The following is an 18,635-nucleotide window of genomic DNA, read 5'->3' as shown; positions in this document are numbered from 1 at the left end:
GTGTCTTGGTGAAGTTGGATTTTTGATGTTGCATTTGTTGCAGATATATTTAATAAGTTATATATGTTTCCTTAATGTTTTGAATGTCTTAGAGCCCTAATGACTGAGTTTGTATATATTGAATTAAATGCTTTCATGTGTTCAATACATGTATGTAAATAAACACAGAATTGTATTAAGGAAATGCAGTAAACAATGACCAAGGCACATTTAATAATACATTACCAATTTATTTGTTTTAGGTTCTGTTAATGTAGCTTTATTACAATTCATTGTGTTTTAAAACAAACAGAATAAAATTAGTATCACATACATGGAAATAAGAATTTGTTTATCTTAAATATCTGGTAATATTTGCTCATTCAGTCTGGTCTAAGGTGCTACAGATATTTGACTATAATGCTGACTTAATAACAAGGCCATTGGATTTATTTTAGTTTATTACCAACATTAAGTTTAACATCTTACACTACTTATCTATTTTTGAAAATAACAATAATTGAAATATTTGGACCATGGCACATTTCTTAAGAAAAAATAAAATAAAATAAAATAAAATAAAATAAAATAAAAACACTGATTAACAAAAAATTAATGTCCATATTTCACATACAAAATATATTGAACTCAAATTACTTAAAGACTTAGAAAACATGACTTTAAATATTAGTGTTTCTGATCCAAGAATCTGTGACACAAGGAGTTTCTCAGTCTCACTGTCATGTTCTGTTCATTTGAATGTATTATAATTATCACTTTTTTTTAATCAGCAAATTAATTTTATAGCATTTAGCACAATTAAAAATGAAATAAAAATATAATAAAAATAAATACTACATTTCACATCACACCCAAAAAAAGGATTTAAAGTAATTTCTACAGATACAAATCTTTAGCATTTGGTGAAAATTCTATAACACAGCAGTACCTATTGATTAAGTTATTTTGATATTGTATTATATGATAATGTAAAATATATAGTGAACATTGACGTAAAAACACACTGCAATCATTTAAAAATCAAACAATACAAAAATCATATTTAACCTTTTAAATTTAGTAATAAAAAACAAGACCACCTTCTATTTCGGTATACTATTGACACTGACAAAATACTCATGAACTGTGCCACGCTCAAGGTAGAAAATTATCAAAAATATGTTTGTTTTTGTTAGGAACAGAAAATTTAGCAGGCTGGGCTTTGGTATATCATCGCCGGTCTTTAAACAAAACATCAGGCCTATGCAAACACACAAGTGTTTTTCTAAGGTGTTTCTCAAACAGGATTATACTTTCTCTTAGATTACTGTAACATTAAAAACCCGGTAAACGACAATGCTTAGTACATGTCTATGCCACTCTAAGGCTGGCACTGCTACTCAGCTTGCTCACACTGTCTTCCACTGGAGAGATGTACAGTGTGTATCGTATGCTGTGTCAGAGGTGGCACAGGTCTCATATTTCGTTCTAATAATCAGGTTCGAAGGCATTGTTTGTTTGTCCTCTTTTTGCGACGGGTTTGCCTGGGATGTTCGCTCTCTTTTTTCTTGCAGGCAGCGTCAGAAGCACCGGGTCAGATGCTGCAGCAGTATCACTAGCAGCTTGGGACTTGCTTTCAATGGACTTCTTCTTTTTCTTCTTCTTCTGGACACTACAAGAGATACAGATTGATGTTGTGAAGAAGGTTAGTGGTTTACAGACAGAAAGTCCATTATTTAGCGGGACAGTATTATTAATGGGAAAACAAACAAACATATATATGCAAACATATACTCTGCAGTCTGGAACTCCCTGTCCTTGAGAATCACTTGAATCCATGATACGGTCTACATTTTAGAGATGGACATGCACTTTTCTTAATTTTCTGGACTACATTAAGTAGTAATTACATGTGAATAAATATACTGATGGCAGCAAGAAAAGAACTTTGGCCATTCTTTAAGACAACTGTAAATATCTAATTTGAAATTTGTTAAAGTCGACAATCCGTTTTGACTTCTTCACACACTGGATTACAAAATTACCTTTGCAATGTATTGCACTTTGAAAGCAGCTCCAAATTTTAATATACAATGTTTTATGCAAAGTTATATAAATATAAATATATAAATCTATGGGTTATATTAACTCAAACCACTAAAAAGAAAGGAGCAAGTTGGAAAACCATATTTGCTTATAAAAGGATATATTTCATGTGTGTGTATTGTAGTCCTAAATTCTGTTATTGGGCTCAGGCTAACATACAGTGAGGGAAAAAAGTATTTGATCCCCTGCAGATTTTGTACGTTTGCCCACTGACAAAGAAATGATCAGTCTATAATTTTAATGGTAGGTGTATTTTAACAGTGAGAAAAAAAAATCCTGAAAAACGCATTTCAAAAAAGTTATAAATTGATTTACATGTTAATGAGGGAAATAAGTATTTGATCCCCTATCAATCAGCAAGATTTCTGGCTCCCAGGTGTCTTTTATACAGGTAACGAGCTGAGATTAGGAGCACTCTCTTAAAGGGAGTGCTCCTAATCTCAGCTCGTTACCTGTATAAAAGACACCTGTCCACAGAAGCAATCAATCAATCAGATTCCAAACTCTCCACCATGGCCAAGACCAAAGAGCTGTCCAAGGATGTCAGGGACAAGATTGTAGACCTACACAAGGCTGGAATGGGCTACAAGACCATCGCCAAGCAGCTTGGTGAGAAGGTGACAACAGTTGGTGCGATTATTCGCAAATGGAAGAAACACAAAATAACTGTCAGTCTCCCTCGGTCTGGGGCTCCATGCAAGATCTCACCTCGTGGAGTTTCAATGATCATGAGAACGGTGAGGAATCAGCCCAGAACTACACGGGAGGATCTTGTTAATGATCTCAAGGCAGCTGGGACCATAGTCACCAAGAAAACAACTGGTAACACACTACGCCATGAAGAACTGAAATCCTGCAGGGCCAGCAAGGCCCCCTGCTCAAGAAAGCACATGTACAGGCCCGTCTGAAGTTTGCCAATGAACATCTGAATGATTCAGAGGAGAACTGGGTGAAAGTGTTGTGGTCAGATGAGACCAAAATCGAGCTCTTTGGCATCAACTCAACTCGCCGTGTTTGGAGAAGGAGGAATGACCCCAAGAACACCATCCCCACCGTCAAACATGGAGGTGGAAACATTATGCTTTGGGGGTGTTTTTCTGCTAAGGGGACAGGACAACTGCACCGCATCAAAGGGACGATGGACGGGGCCATGTACCGTCAAATCTTGGGTGAGAACCTCCTTCCCTCAGCCAGGGCATTGAAAATGGGTCGTGGATGGGTATTCCAGCATGACAATGACCCAAAACACACAGCCAAGGCAACAAAGGAGTGGCTCAAGAAGAAGCACATTAAGGTCCTGGAGTGGCCTAGCCAGTCTCCAGACCTTAATCCAATAGAAAATCTGTGGAGGGAGCAGAAGGTTCGAGTTGCCAAACGTCAGCCTCGAAACCTTAATGACTTGGAGAGGATCTGCAAAGAGGAGTGGGACAAAATCCCTCCTGAGATGTGTGCAAACCTGGTGGCCAACTACAAGAAACGTCTGGCCTCTGTGATTGCCAACAAGGGTTTTGCCACCAAGTACTAAGTCGAAGGGGTCAAATACTTATTTCCCTCATTAACATGCAAATCAATTTATAACTTTTTTGAAATGCGTTTTTCAGAATGTTTTTGTTGTTATTCTGTCTCTCACTGTTAAAATACACCTACCATTAAAATTATAGACTGATAATTTCTTTGTCAGTGGGCAAACCTACAAAATCAGCAGGGGATCAAATACTTTTTTCCCTCACTGTATATGTTTTCAGCATATGGCCTGGCCAGTTAGGAGCAGCTCCTGAAGCGCTAACCATGATGAAGAAGCTGTTAGCTGTGTCGGGGAGGGACTTGGGAGCTTTTGGGCTCAACCTGTATTTAGCACCACAACAACAGATGTAAAACATGTCAGGTATGATTTTCCTCCAGCACTTTTTCCTATGACTTATATACTACATTCAATTGAAGATATTGCTTGCTTAAATATGAGCAATCTGAGCACATTTGTAGTTGTATATATGTATAAGAAGCACACAGTGATTCAAAATGTAAGCACAATAAACAATGCTTTGGTTTATGAATACAGATATGAAACAAACCACTTCACCCTGGCATGAATCCTCTGAATACAGTTTAAAGGTTTTGATTTTATTCTATAATCTTCAATTTGCTGCTTACTCCAGCTCTTCTAATACTCAGATCAAAGGGATCTGACTGAACAGGGATTGGATAAGAAAGCCATGACTCCTTCTGATATCATAGCATATTCCACAGTGTCAGCATAGCCTTAGGACTTGCATATGAGAGAACAAACTGCACACAGATTAAACCTTGATGTAGAAGAATTCCATCACCATTTGTGGTTAATTAATGGAGCAGAACTGATCTTACAGACCAATGACTGGAATGGAAAAACATTTTTTGTCAAGCAAAATATAACATTTGCAATAGAATTGTATTTTTATATTTTATAATGATTCGGAGGATACAAATTGAACAGTATGATTGCAGACATGTTATCTCTGAGTTGCCACATATGACAGTTTAAGTGCACAAACAAACAATTAAGTAAATACATTCATACATAAAAGTAAAAAAAAAGTATATATATATAAGAGCAAGAAGAACACTAAATTAAAATGAAAGAACAGTGTCAACATGATAAAATAATACAAACTTCCTTTTATACTTATTGATTTAGTAATTACTGAAAAGTAAAAACACCTGTACAGGGAATTATATTATACATAAAAAGATTACTAAACACCTGCCACTTTAAAAGATAAGAATTCTTATCAGGATTGTGAATTGCCCTTGTAATATTTTATACCCTCTATCAGGCCTGTTTTGCAAGTTCACTTAAAGCAAGCTGATGACAGTCACTCTCCTGTATCTTCCTTTTGTACATTAACTCACTGCATCATCTGCCCTCGTGTCATAAACCCAACACTGGACGTCTGTCATAAAACACATGAGGAATGTACGGACCAGGGCCTTTGTATGGAGAAGCTGGAAACTGGCTCAACTTTTCTACATATGGTCTCCCTGTATTACTTTACTGTTTTTACAGCCATCTTGAAAAAGGGTTAAAAAGTTTTGAAACATTTTTAAACACCTCCCAGTGATTTTTCCCATCCTTATATTACTTACACTGGCACTGGCGAATCTGTATCTGTATCGTGATCAGAGATGAATTTGAGGTCACCAGACGCACTGATCACTGCTGACATCTGCAAGAGAGAGAGAGGGTATCAAATGTAGAAAAGATACTCATGAAAAGGAAACAATGGGGAGAGTGCACTATGTGTGAGGGTGTGTACACAACCCTGTGACATCCTGTTCATTCTGTTTCTTTAGCTCTTATCACACGGCTGTCTGTCACCTATGGAGCTGTGCGGTTACAAACAAACATGCTTATAAACAATTGTAGAGAATATGAATCCTCCAAAAGTTTTCTTTTGGGGAGGATGAATAGGACGTGTCCTATTTTTCTATATTTCTGCTGGTTTAATACATCTGTGTTAGACCTGCAGCTTCAAATGAAAGAATTTGGATGTAAAATTAACTTCAGTAAAATCAAAGTCATATTTAACAGCTTTGTTAGAACTAAGAAATCTGAAGTAGATCAACAGATACTTGAAGAAATCAAACATTATGTTTGCCTTGTACAACAAATCAGCACAGGTGCAGATGATATGGAAGTAATAAAAAAAAGCATGTAAATTACATGGAGCTCATTTAGAAGAAACGGCATGTTGTTGAAAGAAAATCTGCCCATTTGCCTGATCACTTACAGCTCTGAAACATTGGTCACTAAATGCATAAATGTTATTGAAACTGCAAACAACACAAAGAAGCATGGCAAGATGTATACTTGGAATCCCAAGTGATGAAAAAAGACCTAGAAGATGACCACATAAATGATGGGAAGATTAAATAATAAACTTAGCAGGCATGACATGGAAATAGGAAGCTACAGATCGATGCAAGAGGAAACATCTTGAGGGGGCTTCATCCAGCAATGGATCGATATAGGCTGAAGATGATAATAATGAAATAGGAACGGCCAAATCCCATATGGCAAACCCAACTCATACAGCCAAAACCTGATGCCAAAGAAGCTGAATTATGAAATGCTTAGGAATACTGTATATATATATATCTAGATAAATACAATTACATCATATTTTTTTATTTGAATAACATGTTTTTAGTAATTGTGAATATTATTTATTTTTGTGCTGCACACATGATGTCCTGAACAACACAAAAGCTGCAATGCAACTACTTGTTACTTCAATCAGGCAATGACAATAAGTGTGGCTTTGAGGTCAGGTGTATTTTGCGCCTGGCTCTTTTAGCTTTATTATAATTATCACACTTGAGTGAAATGTATATTGAGAGAGGCTTATTGCTTGCATAGAGATCTACAGTCAGTAGAAGTTGTTTGTATTCAGCAATTATAAAAGGACATATTTCAAGATGCAATATCAATTTGCTAAAAATGACTAAATATGACACTGTGTCGGCAAACTGAGGATGTATGCCACCTTTCACATCAGTCATGTTATTTCTTTTCAGAATGATAAAACAACATCCTTGTAACAAGAAAAATAAGAATTAATATTAGTATTAACAATACTATTGATAATGATAATGATAGTAATCAAGAATGCCTAGGATGGTCAGGAAACCAAAAAGATGTCTGAAGACAATTGGATAAGGGTGTGACAACCATATGAATCAATGTGTGAATACTTCTGCTGGCAGAGAAAATAGAGAGAGGTTGTAAAAAGGCTGTATGATGCTGACAAACAAAAAAGTACATAAAACAAAAGTACAGTATTACTGCCTTCTTCACCATTTGGCAATACCCAGAGGAGGACAACTGGTGGATGAAGGGTTTCTATTTGAGCATGACAATGACCGCAGACATACAGCCAAACTACATCTAAATCCGAAGAATGAAAGAAAGAAAACAAAAGAAAGATAGAAAAAGTGTTTAGGAGGGCTCATTCGTTGAGCAGTGAAATGAAAGTGAAAGGAAAGCATGTAGACAAAAGGACGTGAAAGGATGAAGACAAAATTAGTTTACAGGTTTTTCGAAAAGTGATCAAGGACATTGTCGGAGCCACGACAATTTGATTAAACACCGGAAAACAGATGTTACTCGGTTGCTGAGAGATGTTGTATAAGGGTGATTAGCACTGGCAAGTTGCAAGGACAACAACAACAAAAAAACAATTAAAATACTTGTGAACCTGCTTTTTTGTCCCTCAATGATTTCCATCAGAGCTGATTCATGATTAAAGGTACAAAACTATTTTTCATGTGACCCTATAGTTATGGTAGCAAGAAAACTGACAAGCTACCGAGAGGAAAGACTCACATGGAGGAAAAGTGTGAGTTGATTTTAACCTTTACAGGACACTATCAAAGATTACCTCTAGAGTCTGGAGGACATTTCCCCGTACTTTCCAGGTGTGCCTGGATATGATATGCTGGAAAATTCCTCAATAATGGCAAGGCTAAAGCTCAACTAAAGCATTTTTAAAGATACCTGCTATTTACTATTGCCATGTGCTAAATTGGATAGTTGAGCTAGCCGATGAACACCATCAATCAAAGACACAAATAGTTAGCTTTACAAACATTAACAACTGGTTGTGGGTTGGGGGAAGTTTAGAATAATTAAGGCAGAATATGTAGCTTTATTACTGTATAAGAAAAAAAGTTACATCTGTGAGCTCATTTCTTTTTGTTAAAAGTGTAAGATAAATGTGGCCAATTCATTACGTAACGTTGATGTTACACATTCATTTAATTCAGAAATTAGAATAGTAAAAGCAAAATCAAGCTATCTGGGATTAACTGGGGTTAATTATGAATTTGCGTTTTAGACTGTCTGCTGTGAGGGACCTCAAGAGGTGTTTTGAGTATCAGTTGTAGTGCTGTACATAATAAATCGTCATCTCCTTTCACATAACCCAGCCCTGCTTTCCTAGCCCCCACCTCTATATTGAGCCCAACCCTGTAGACATCCCCCCACAGTGACAATATATATATATATATATATATATATATATAGATATAGATCTACATATACACTCACCTAAAGGATTATTAGGAACACCTGTTCAATTTCTCATTAATGCAATTATCTAACCAACCAATCACATGGCAGTTGCTTCAATGCATTTAGGGGTGTGGTCCTGGTCAAGACAATCTCCTGAACTCCAAACTGAATGTCTGAATGCGAAAGAAAGGTGATTTAAGCAATTTTGAGCGTGGCATGGTTGTTGGTGCCAGACGGGCCGGTCTGAGTATTTCACAATCTGCTCAGTTACTGGGATTTTCACGCAACAACCATTTCTAGGGTTTACAAAGAATGGTGTGAAAAGGGAAAAACATCCAGTATGCGGCAGTCCTGTGGGCGAAAATGCCTTGTTGATGCTAGAGGTCAGAGGAGAATGGGCCGACTGATTCAAGCTGATAGAAGAGCAACTTTGACTGAAACAAGCACTCGTTACAACCGAGGTATGCAGCAAAGCATTTGTGAAGCCACAACACGTACAACCTTGAGGCGGATGGGCTACAACAGCAGAAGACCCCACCGGGTACCACTCATCTCCACTACAAATAGGAAAAAGAGGCTACAATTTGCACAAGCTCACCAAAATTGGACAGTTGAAGACTGGAAAAATGTTGCCTGGTCTGATGAGTCTCGATTTCTGTTGAGACATTCAGATGGCAGAGTCAGAATTTGGCGTAAACAGAATGAGAACATGGATCCATCATGCCTTGTTACCACTGTGCAGGCTGGTGGTGGTGGTGTAATGGTGTGGGGGATGTTTTCTTGGCACACTTTAGGCCCCTTAGTGCCAATTGGGCATCGTTTAAATGCCACGGCCTACCTGAGCATTGTTTCTGACCACGTCCATCCCTTTATGACCACCATGTACCCATCCTCTGATGGCTACTTCCAGCAGGATAATGCACCATGTCACAAAGGTCGAATCATTTCAAATTGGTTTCTTGAACATGACAATGAGTTCACTGTACTAAACTGGCCCCCACAGTCACCAGATCTCAACCCAATAGAGCATCTTTGGGATGTGGTGGAACGGGAGCTTCGTGCCCTGGATGTGCATCCCACAAATCTCCATCAACTGCAAGATGCTATCCTATCAATATGGGCCAACATTTCTAAAGAATGCTTTCAGCACCTTGTTGAATCAATGCCACGTAGAATTAAGGCAGGGGGTCAAACACAGTATTAGTATGGTGTTCCTAATAATCCTTTAGGTGAGTGTATACACTACCGTTCAAAAGTTTGGGGTCACTTAGAAATGTCCTTGTATTCCATGAAAACATAAATGAAATGAGTTTGAATAGGAAATATAGCAAAATGAACAGGAAATATAGTCATTGACAAGGTTAGAAATAATGATTTTTAATTGAAATAATAATTGTGTCCTTCAAACTGTTGTATGAGGAAATTGGCTCCAATCAAGCGCCGTCCACAGGATATGGCATGGCGTTGCAAAATGGAGTGATAGCCTTCCTTCTTCAAGATCCCTTTTACCCTGTACAAATCTCCCTTTTTACCACCACCAAAGCACCCCCAGAACATCACATTGCCTCCACCATGCTTGACAGATGGGTCAAGCACTCCTCCAGCATCTTTCATTTGGTCTGCGTCTCACGAATGTTCTTCTTTGTGATCCAAACACCTCAAACTTACATTCGTCTGTCCATAACACTTTTTTCCAATCTTCCTCTGTCCAGTGTCTGTGTTCTTTTGCTCATCTTAATCTTTCCTTTGGCCATTTACAAGTTAAATTAATGAATAAATTAATACAGCAGATCTGGCTTCCCTCTAAAACATAAGGACTGGTTTAATAAATGCGTCCATAAACGCCATGACTGAGACGCACACTTTAGTTCAATTAAACCAGCTATATTGTATCTGGATGATTAATCGTGAAACGTGTATTTTGTTTCAACTGTAACTTGCTCGGGTTAAGGACGTCTGATAAGTACATTATAAGTAATACGACAAAAAGTGTTGTTTGCAGTTACAAATCTGTAGTAAGTGTAATAAATGAAGGGAGTCACGCTGTGCCGTTTAAAATACATATATACTAGCACAAATGATGATGATAATAATAACAAATCATATTCGCTATTTATTTTATTGTTGCGCATGGAACCGTATTCATATGTGAACATGCTTGTCTGAATATAATGTTGTCTCTACACGTTCAGCTCTTCCTAATATCTCTGAACAGAAACGTGTATTTATTACGCTGTTAAAGCACAAAGAATAAAATAGACACACAAGTCCTTTCCACGTCAGGCTGTGTCGCTCGTAGCGTTTCCTGTCTGTTTTTAAAACGAAACACAAACCTAACCCACAGTCGCTGCTCCTCCATCAGAGGGCCACACAGTAGCCTGGTTTTGCAAAATAGCTCTGGGACGCGTCTGAGGACGGATGCGTCCGGCACGGCATGGCACGGCACGGATGCTTAAGCCAGTGGAAAAGAGGCATTAGTGACTCCAAACTTTTGAACGGTAGTGTGTGTATATATATATATATATATATATATATATATATATATATATATACGCACACACACACACACACACGCATACACATAATTCTAACCTCATATTATACTGTGGTTTAATGAAGGATGTCCCAGTCTAGCAGTGTCGTGTATCGCTGTGAGGCCTGCCTAGCTAAGCTGCCTGCAGTGGATCCTCAGCACTACTTAGTGGCTTGTTTAGGTCCTGACAGTACCATTTCTGCCTTGAAAGACCATGGGGGATGGAAGATGCGGGTCTGGGGGCTTTTCCAGCAGTGGATTCCACCATTACTTCAATGGTGTTGTTGGCCACACTGAAGGATTTGTATTGTCCTAATAGACAGTGTTGGACCACTAAGGTGTTCATCAAGAAGTTGACATACTTGCCAACTTGAACAACCTCTTGGCTGTATTCAAAGCATATCAGAATTGGAGGCCAAGTGTGACCTCTGCACTACCACTGACTCCCTATTAGATGTCATGCGGTTCACTGGTATTGGTCAGGGGCCTGCTTAGACTCTCCATAGCCAGGGCAGATGAATGGAGAAAGGGGAAGGTTAATTGGAAGTGAACCAGGCTTGTCTGAGTGTCATTGGATACTCAGGAAGCCAGCAGAGGAGTCGCCTAACTCAGCCCAGTTAAGTGTCGTTTTTTCGCGTGTCTCCTAGTTTTGCCAAGAGATACATCAATTGTTTACGTGGTTACTTGTTTAGCTAAGAGTTAGCTATATTTTGCACCTGCATTGTAGTAATGACAGTGACTGTTTGTTAGTAAATTAGCAACTGACTTAATTCACTTTGTCCTTTGATTTGTCATCCTCCTTGATCTCTTTGCAGCATTTGACACTGTCTCCTGCCTCGCTGACCTTGGAATCTCTGGGACTGCTCTCACCTGGTTCTCCTAATAACTCAATGACCGGAACTATCAAGTGACATGGCGAGGTTCCTCATCCACCCCCCAACCTCTCCTCACAGGCGTACCCCAAGACTCCGTCCTGGGCCCCCTCCTGTTCTCTCTCTACACTCGCTCCCTGGGCCCCCTCATTGCATCCCATGGTTTCTCCTACCACTTCTATGCAGATGATGCCCAGATCTTCCTGTCTTTTCCCTCTTCTGACCCTCTCATCCCCTTCTCACATCTCTTCCTGTTTGTCTGCTATCTCCGCATGGATGCACTCACACCACCTCAAGCTCAACCTCTCCAAATCGGATCTCTTCTATTTCCTCCGCTCTTCATTACCTTCTGCTGATCTCTCCATCTCAATCCCCTTGGAATCTACGTCACTCTCTCCTTCTTCTTCCGCTAAGAACCTAGGAGTCACCCACGATCCTGCGCTCTCCTACACTCAGCACATCACCACACTGACACGCACCTGCAGATTCTTCCTGAGCAACATACTCTGAATCCGTCCCTTCCTCACCGACTACTCGACTCCAGTCACTGGTCCTCTCCCGCCTGGACTACTGCAACTTCCTCCTGGCCAGCCTGCCTGCATCTACTACCCGCCGCTCCAGCTCATCCAGAACTCTGCGGCTCGTCTGGTATTCTCTCTGCCCCGATTTGCACACGGTACTCCACTGCTCCGCTCCCTCCACTGGCTCCCGATACCGACACACATTCAGTTCAAGACACTGACCCTCACCTACCGCTGTCTCGACCACACTGGACCTTCAGACCCTCGTCTCCCCATACATCCCCTCCAGACCGCTGCGGTCTTCTGGTGCCAGAAGACTAACTCTGCCTCCTCTGCACTCTCCTTCCTCCAACAGCAGAGTCTCTGACCTCCTTCCGGCACTTACTCAAGACACATCTTTAATTTTGTCATTTACTCTCCTGTAAGATAGCACTTTACAATGTTTTATCATAATACTTGCCTTGCGTTACTAGTACTCGTATTGTTATTTTGATTTCCCCTTTGCTCCCTTTCCGGTGGCCCTTGACTGTGACCTAACATCTTGTCTGCTCTCAGCTCTTACAATCCAGGATGTAAGACCTCATATATTGTATACACTTGTGTAAATTGGAATTTGTAAAATGTATTATGCTTTGAATTGCACTGTATTTTTGCACTTTGTATTGCACTTATATTTTGTAAGTTGTCCTGGATAATGGCATCTGCCAAGAAAAAATATTAATAATAATAATAATAATAATAATAATAATAATAATAATAATAATAATAATTGGAGTGACTGCACACAGGGGCCTATCGGCAGCTTTGCTATCAGTTGTCAGCATTTCCAATGTGTGATGCAATATCTCACACTCCCTTTGCAAATTATTTTCTCTCTCAGATAACCAAGGTTGCATTTTGAATTCCTCATTTGTGTTCATTCTCAGTACAGCAAATTATGTGCTGAAGCAAATTATTTAAAAAAGCTATGTGGTTTTGTGGTGAATGGATAATATGCTGATTTATTGGTCAAATTTGTTATCGTAGATTTTCAGCTGTTTTTGGGATGTCCAAGAGATTCCTTACTCAGAAAGGGTTTCTTTGGTGGTTCCAGCTCCCCATATCCTATCACACAGGTGGTCAATGAAAAGTTACTTGCCACTATCCCACCAAGTTTGAATGGGGTATCCTATGCTGGGATGGACACACACAACCTGTGGAAAACCACCATCTTAGTAAAACAACGATATAGCTCTATTCATCTGCTTTTGCGCCATTTTGTGCCATTTTGCACTTAACTGTTTACAGATGTATTTTTATTTTAAAAACAATTTAGTTATAATTCCATTAATATTACCAATAACAATATAGCGAGTCAAACGTAACTGAACTAAAACGTAGGTTAGCCTAGTAACATTAAGTTAAGTAAATATATCTTTAAATTGGTGTGAATTGCTTGGCCATGAGCTGTGTAATCAACACTTCTGAAGCACATTTTTACACATCCTCTAGTCTTACAGTGCAAAGTGTTAACTCATTTTCCTGCTATCGAGTGTTTAAAAAAAAGGTCCACAGTGGCGTAATTAATACTAACGCTGATGAAAACACACAGGAAGAAGGACAGTAAAGTATGTGTACATGCTGTAAATAATATTAAGTCAATAAAAAAAATAAAAAAATATATGAATAGTTGAATTTTTTTTAAGCCCTTCACCCTCCTGAGGAGTTTTTCTAAAATTGGTATAAAAGCATCAACTTTTTCCATTCTTAAATTAATGTACTTTTGGGGTTTGTACTACGCTTAATCAATTTCTTTCCTGTCAGGAAAGTCTACATTACCACAGCACGGAAGTAATCCTGTGCAAGTACACTCCTGCAGTTAACTGTAAAAGCAGTTACAATTAATTTGTGAGAGAATCTTACAAGAAGCAAAATGCATTAAATAATGGGCTAAATTATTAGCTTCTAGATTGTTTCACGTAGGTGTTTTGAAATTAGTTGCAAAGATTAACTAATGCTGTAGCTACCAGATTAGATGACGCAAAGAACAAGGAGAAAAACTAAGTGTCGAGCATGATAAAATCACATGGCTAGGAAAACACGTGTGATAGCAAGTTGCATATATGTTCTTATTTAGGTGTGAAAGAAAGAAATGGCAATACGACAGACCAAATCATACTCATAAGTGGAACTCACAAAACACAAATCAAAAAGGAAAGAAAAAGCATGGACTGTACAATTAATTAACTAATTGTTTTTTATCTTCAAGCCTTGCATTGTAATTCTGATGTATTTTTTCACATCAGGCTTGGTTTAGGAATTAATGGATACTAATTTTTTAATGTTTTTTTAGAATTTAATATTTAAATCAATGTTTGGAGTTAATTCGGTTTACAAGGTAATTAGAAGCCATTTCGCTTCAGAACTCGGGAAATCTGTGCATACTTCAAAATCAAACTTGAGAATTGGTAATTGAGACATCTTTGGGATTATTGCATCCAGTCAGGATTAGTTCAATTAAATTAAAAATCCTATCTGATCAGATGAAAAGTTACTTGCCACTATCCCATCATGCACTATGTTGTTTTCACAACCTCAACACCCATGGACCTGCTACTGCAAAACATGTAACCCCTGTCAGCAGTAACTTCTATCTGTTTTATTTCCCAAAAACTTTAGTTTTTTTTATAAATGTAACTGAAAAATCAGTTCTCTGATTCTAAGACTCCATAACAACATTCAATAAAAACATGTTTTTTTTATATTCCTCTTTAGAATAACAGATTGTTTACTTGCACAAGCCATCTCCACTGTGCATTAACCTCCTCTGATTTTGGAAAGGAGAAAATAATAAATCTGTCTTCACTGTTTTTCCCACAGCCGTGGACACAGTCACACCGCAAGTTGTCTATAGAAAGTTTAATAACTATTAGGAGTAAGAATATGAAGCAAGAAACAATAACACTCAATTGACTTGATCATGATTTGAGTTGTCGGGGGGAAGACAAATCTGTTGTTTTTGTAGTTTTTCCGTTATCCAGGAAATTATGACACAACACATCCTGAAACCCTGAAGGAGCATAGCCTACATGCTGGCTTTTGACATCTGCCATTATTTGATTAGTTCTACATTTTATACTTTTAAAAGATGCTTAGGTCTATATGGTAGAATCAATCTGGAAGCATGCTATAAATCCTATTTGTACACCATTATACGCCATAAAAACACAAAGACACATAAAACAACAATTTAAGGAACTGCGCCAGTCTCTCTTTACTTAGATGTATACCCGAGTACCTCCTAAAGAGGTCTCTAGCATTAACCTGTATATGTATTAAAAGCACCAATTTGTGGAGTGGTTTCCATCACCAGGATGGACAAGGCCTTGTGAAGATTCTGCAGAAAATAAACTTGAAAAAAATCAGTCAGTCAAGAACCGATTTCTAACTGCTCTGGAGTATACTTATATTTCTCTGCCTCCTCATCCACACTTAATTGTTAACCACTTTTGCAAGTTAACTTAACTAGCCACGAAATGAATGATTTGCATTTAATTGGAATCCTGGTCATGCGATGTGCCAATCATAACTTCCACATCCAAACCGTCAGTTAAACATGCCAGTGAAAGCCGTTTTGTTTCCAGTCTTTACCTTTGCTGGGGTCGGAGATTGCTCAGCTGTTTCATTTGTCTGGTCATTGGACTCTGTGTGGGACAGCTCCTCTTCAAAACCCCCTGAAATAGCAGCACAGATGTTGTTTGAGTGCAAAACCACTGCGTCAGCATCAGCAGTTCTCACTAAGCGTAAAACCCACTCCCCCCCAGCCCACCCCCCCAAAAGTACTTACTTTCATCGGCCACATAATTAGCTGGGAAGTAGCCTTGTTGTCCATTTGCCAGGCAGCCAAACCACCAGTTCTCATTATCTTTGTACAACACTTGGATAATGTCACCACGGTGTATGGTTAACTCATCTGATCGATTTGCTGTGTAGTCATAGAGGGACACAACCTATGGGAGAGATAAGCGCACCACAGCTTTATCAGACCTGTGCCACAGAGAGAAACCCTTAACATTCACTTCCTCCTGCAGTAAAGCAGCAGAAACCAAAGCTGCTCTTCTGGTGAGAGCTGAGGCTGGCTAAGGTTTTTTGAAAGGGATTCAAGGTGGTGGGAACACAGCAGGAGTAGTGAGATAAAGAACTTGTGGCACTGTAGAAATAGTTAAAAAAAAGAAAGAGCCTAGCATTGCACTAAGATTAGTTTTCAGGCAGCTGCTGGCCTTCATTAAATGATTACATTTTGGAAAGTAAGATTAAAAAGCTCTAAGCACATACATTCTTAGAATTCTGACACCACCTCCTGGACCACATGCTTTTGTTGTCAATCTAACAGCACGGTTAACCCTTTACAAACATTGTCACATATGCTGGAGGATATTTTTGAGTTTAGATAATTATTTTTACAACTTAAAAACACACACACACACACAAACATACAACAAAATAAATTACAAAATACAACACTTGATTGCCAATTGGAAGTTGCCAGTGACTGATATTAAACTGTTAATTAACAAATATAACAGAGTAATTGCCAGTGATATAGAAACAACAGCACAACAATCTATCTCACATAGAGTTCATACTATAAGGCTCTATAATGTGTTGACGAGATTAGAACATGAACATAATATATCAAGCTATCAGCACAGATATAGCAATAGGCAACAGGCAATAGCAAACAGGGGTTTTCAAACCGGTCCTGGAGTACCCCCTGCCCTGCTGGTTTTTGTTCCAACTGAGGTCTTAATTGCTTAACTGAATCCTTAATTGACCTAACAAAGCAATATACCATTCAATTAAATAATTAAGAGCTAGGTTGGAACAAAACCAGCAGGGCAGAGGGTACTCCAGGACCAGTTTGAAAATCCCTCCAATAAGCTAGTCTGTCATTTTCACTTTATGTTGATTTGTTATTGACATTTGTTTAAACGCCCATGTGACAAATTCTGTCACCAGTGATGGAAAATCTGAGTCACTGTTTCAAAGTTTTGAAAAAATCCCTGCAAGTACAAGTAAATTACCAAACTCTGTACAACGCTTATAAACACTTATAAACACAGATTTACTTAAATTTTTATGTCTATGTACTGTATCTTTAAATCAAAGACTTAATTAAATATTTTAATATGAATTAAACATATCTTAAGAACAGCTTAGGCTACTAAAGTAAGAGCTGAGTCTCCATATGGAAACATTAAGCACGCATATAAAGCATTCATTAAAAACCAAACAATTAAAAAAAACTTACTGTATGCTGGACTGGCACAAAGGAATCGGCCTGTACGGTAAGAACTGAAGCTGAAGGATCACCAAAACTCTATGTAAAAAATGAAAAAGGGACCCTTGTAAACATTATGCAAAGTACTACAGAAAGTGGCATTGTAAGATCTCTATAGCGGTCATATACAGTAGCGTGCAAAGAGATTCGAACACCCTAACACCCCTGTAGTTTGGGTTGGTAGTGCCTGTGAAAATAAACTTAGTTTCAAGGTGAGTTTTCAAAAATAACTAATTTCTGTAGTACCAAGACATTTATTTTTAAGCAAGGCTCAATAAATTACTAAGCCTATTACAGGGTCCTACTACACGACAGTATATAAACCTAAAAATATCAAACAAACTATAAATCAGATAAGCACACCCAGCTAAATATAATCTCAGGTTTTAATATCTCCCCCCCATCCCCATGACATACACTTTAATACTGAATCTCTTATCAATTTTAGTTTAAACTCAAAGCAATTTTAGATTCCTGCTGGAACACAGGCTCCATTAATGCAGGGATGGCAAACTCATCTTGAGGGCCACAGTGTCTTCTATCAATTACTTAATTGCTATAGCATTAACTGGGTACATTTAGGTGCATCGTTTCAATCATTAGCTTCAGAAGAATCTTAAGTGTGTCAATTAAGTACCTAATTAGAATGACTGGAATGAAACCTGTTGCCCTCTACAATGGCATTAAGTCATGAGTAAAAGGATTCCTGTCTATATATTTTTATTGTTTACATTGTTTAATACATAGAAACACAGTTTCTTTAACTCTGAAACATTTCACTCAGTGTCACTCAGAAGATCAAAGCAAGCAACTAGGAGAGGGAGGAAGTGAAGTGAAAGGGAAAGTACCTTGTATTGTATGGGTATAAACAAAGACTATGTATGACATCTGTATATATAAAGAACTCTATGAAATAGCAATCACAAATAAACAAATACAGTATTATTAAATGTCCTTCCAAAGAAAATAAAGCAACAATTGATTACAGACTGCTGTTTAAAATGAGTGACTAGTGGGTTTTTAGTTATTGCTGGTTTGTATTTGTTTTTGTTTAGTTTTTTTTAAGGGGTGTGCTGAGGATCCCTCATAACATGTGCCAGCTGTTTTTCAGGCCATTTCATTTTTTTTTTATACATCTGAGACAAGAAAGTATATATAATTTTAGTATTTACATCCAATATAGCTTTTACCACTTTATAAATGTGAATGATTCAAGCAGATAACCTGCACTGTACATCCCCTGAAGCTGTGTGGA

At 38.1% G+C, this 18,635-nt stretch overlaps 1 protein-coding gene across 1 annotated transcript in view; it reads right to left on the bottom strand.

Annotated features, from left to right (window-relative positions):
* Positions 1-209: 209 nt before the first annotated feature.
* ahi1 (Abelson helper integration site 1) overlaps positions 210-18,635 on the bottom strand; it is an 86,021-nt gene continuing 67,595 nt past the window's right edge. Inside the window, exons 23-27 of the mRNA XM_066700086.1 lie at positions 17,351-17,419; positions 15,887-16,049; positions 15,691-15,773; positions 5,209-5,288; positions 210-1,651 (exon numbers count right to left, since the gene is read on the bottom strand). Of these exons, the coding sequence (XP_066556183.1) occupies positions 1,468-1,651; positions 5,209-5,288; positions 15,691-15,773; positions 15,887-16,049; positions 17,351-17,419 (579 nt within the window). The 3' untranslated portion in view covers positions 210-1,467. The remainder of the gene's footprint in view (positions 1,652-5,208; positions 5,289-15,690; positions 15,774-15,886; positions 16,050-17,350; positions 17,420-18,635) is intronic.

Source organism: Amia ocellicauda, chromosome 1 (assembly GCF_036373705.1).
Source record: "Amia ocellicauda isolate fAmiCal2 chromosome 1, fAmiCal2.hap1, whole genome shotgun sequence".
Taxonomy (NCBI): Eukaryota; Metazoa; Chordata; class Actinopteri; order Amiiformes; family Amiidae; genus Amia; species Amia ocellicauda.
The sequence above is the reverse complement of the archived record's forward strand: the minus strand, read 5'-3'. Positions and strand labels throughout refer to the sequence as shown.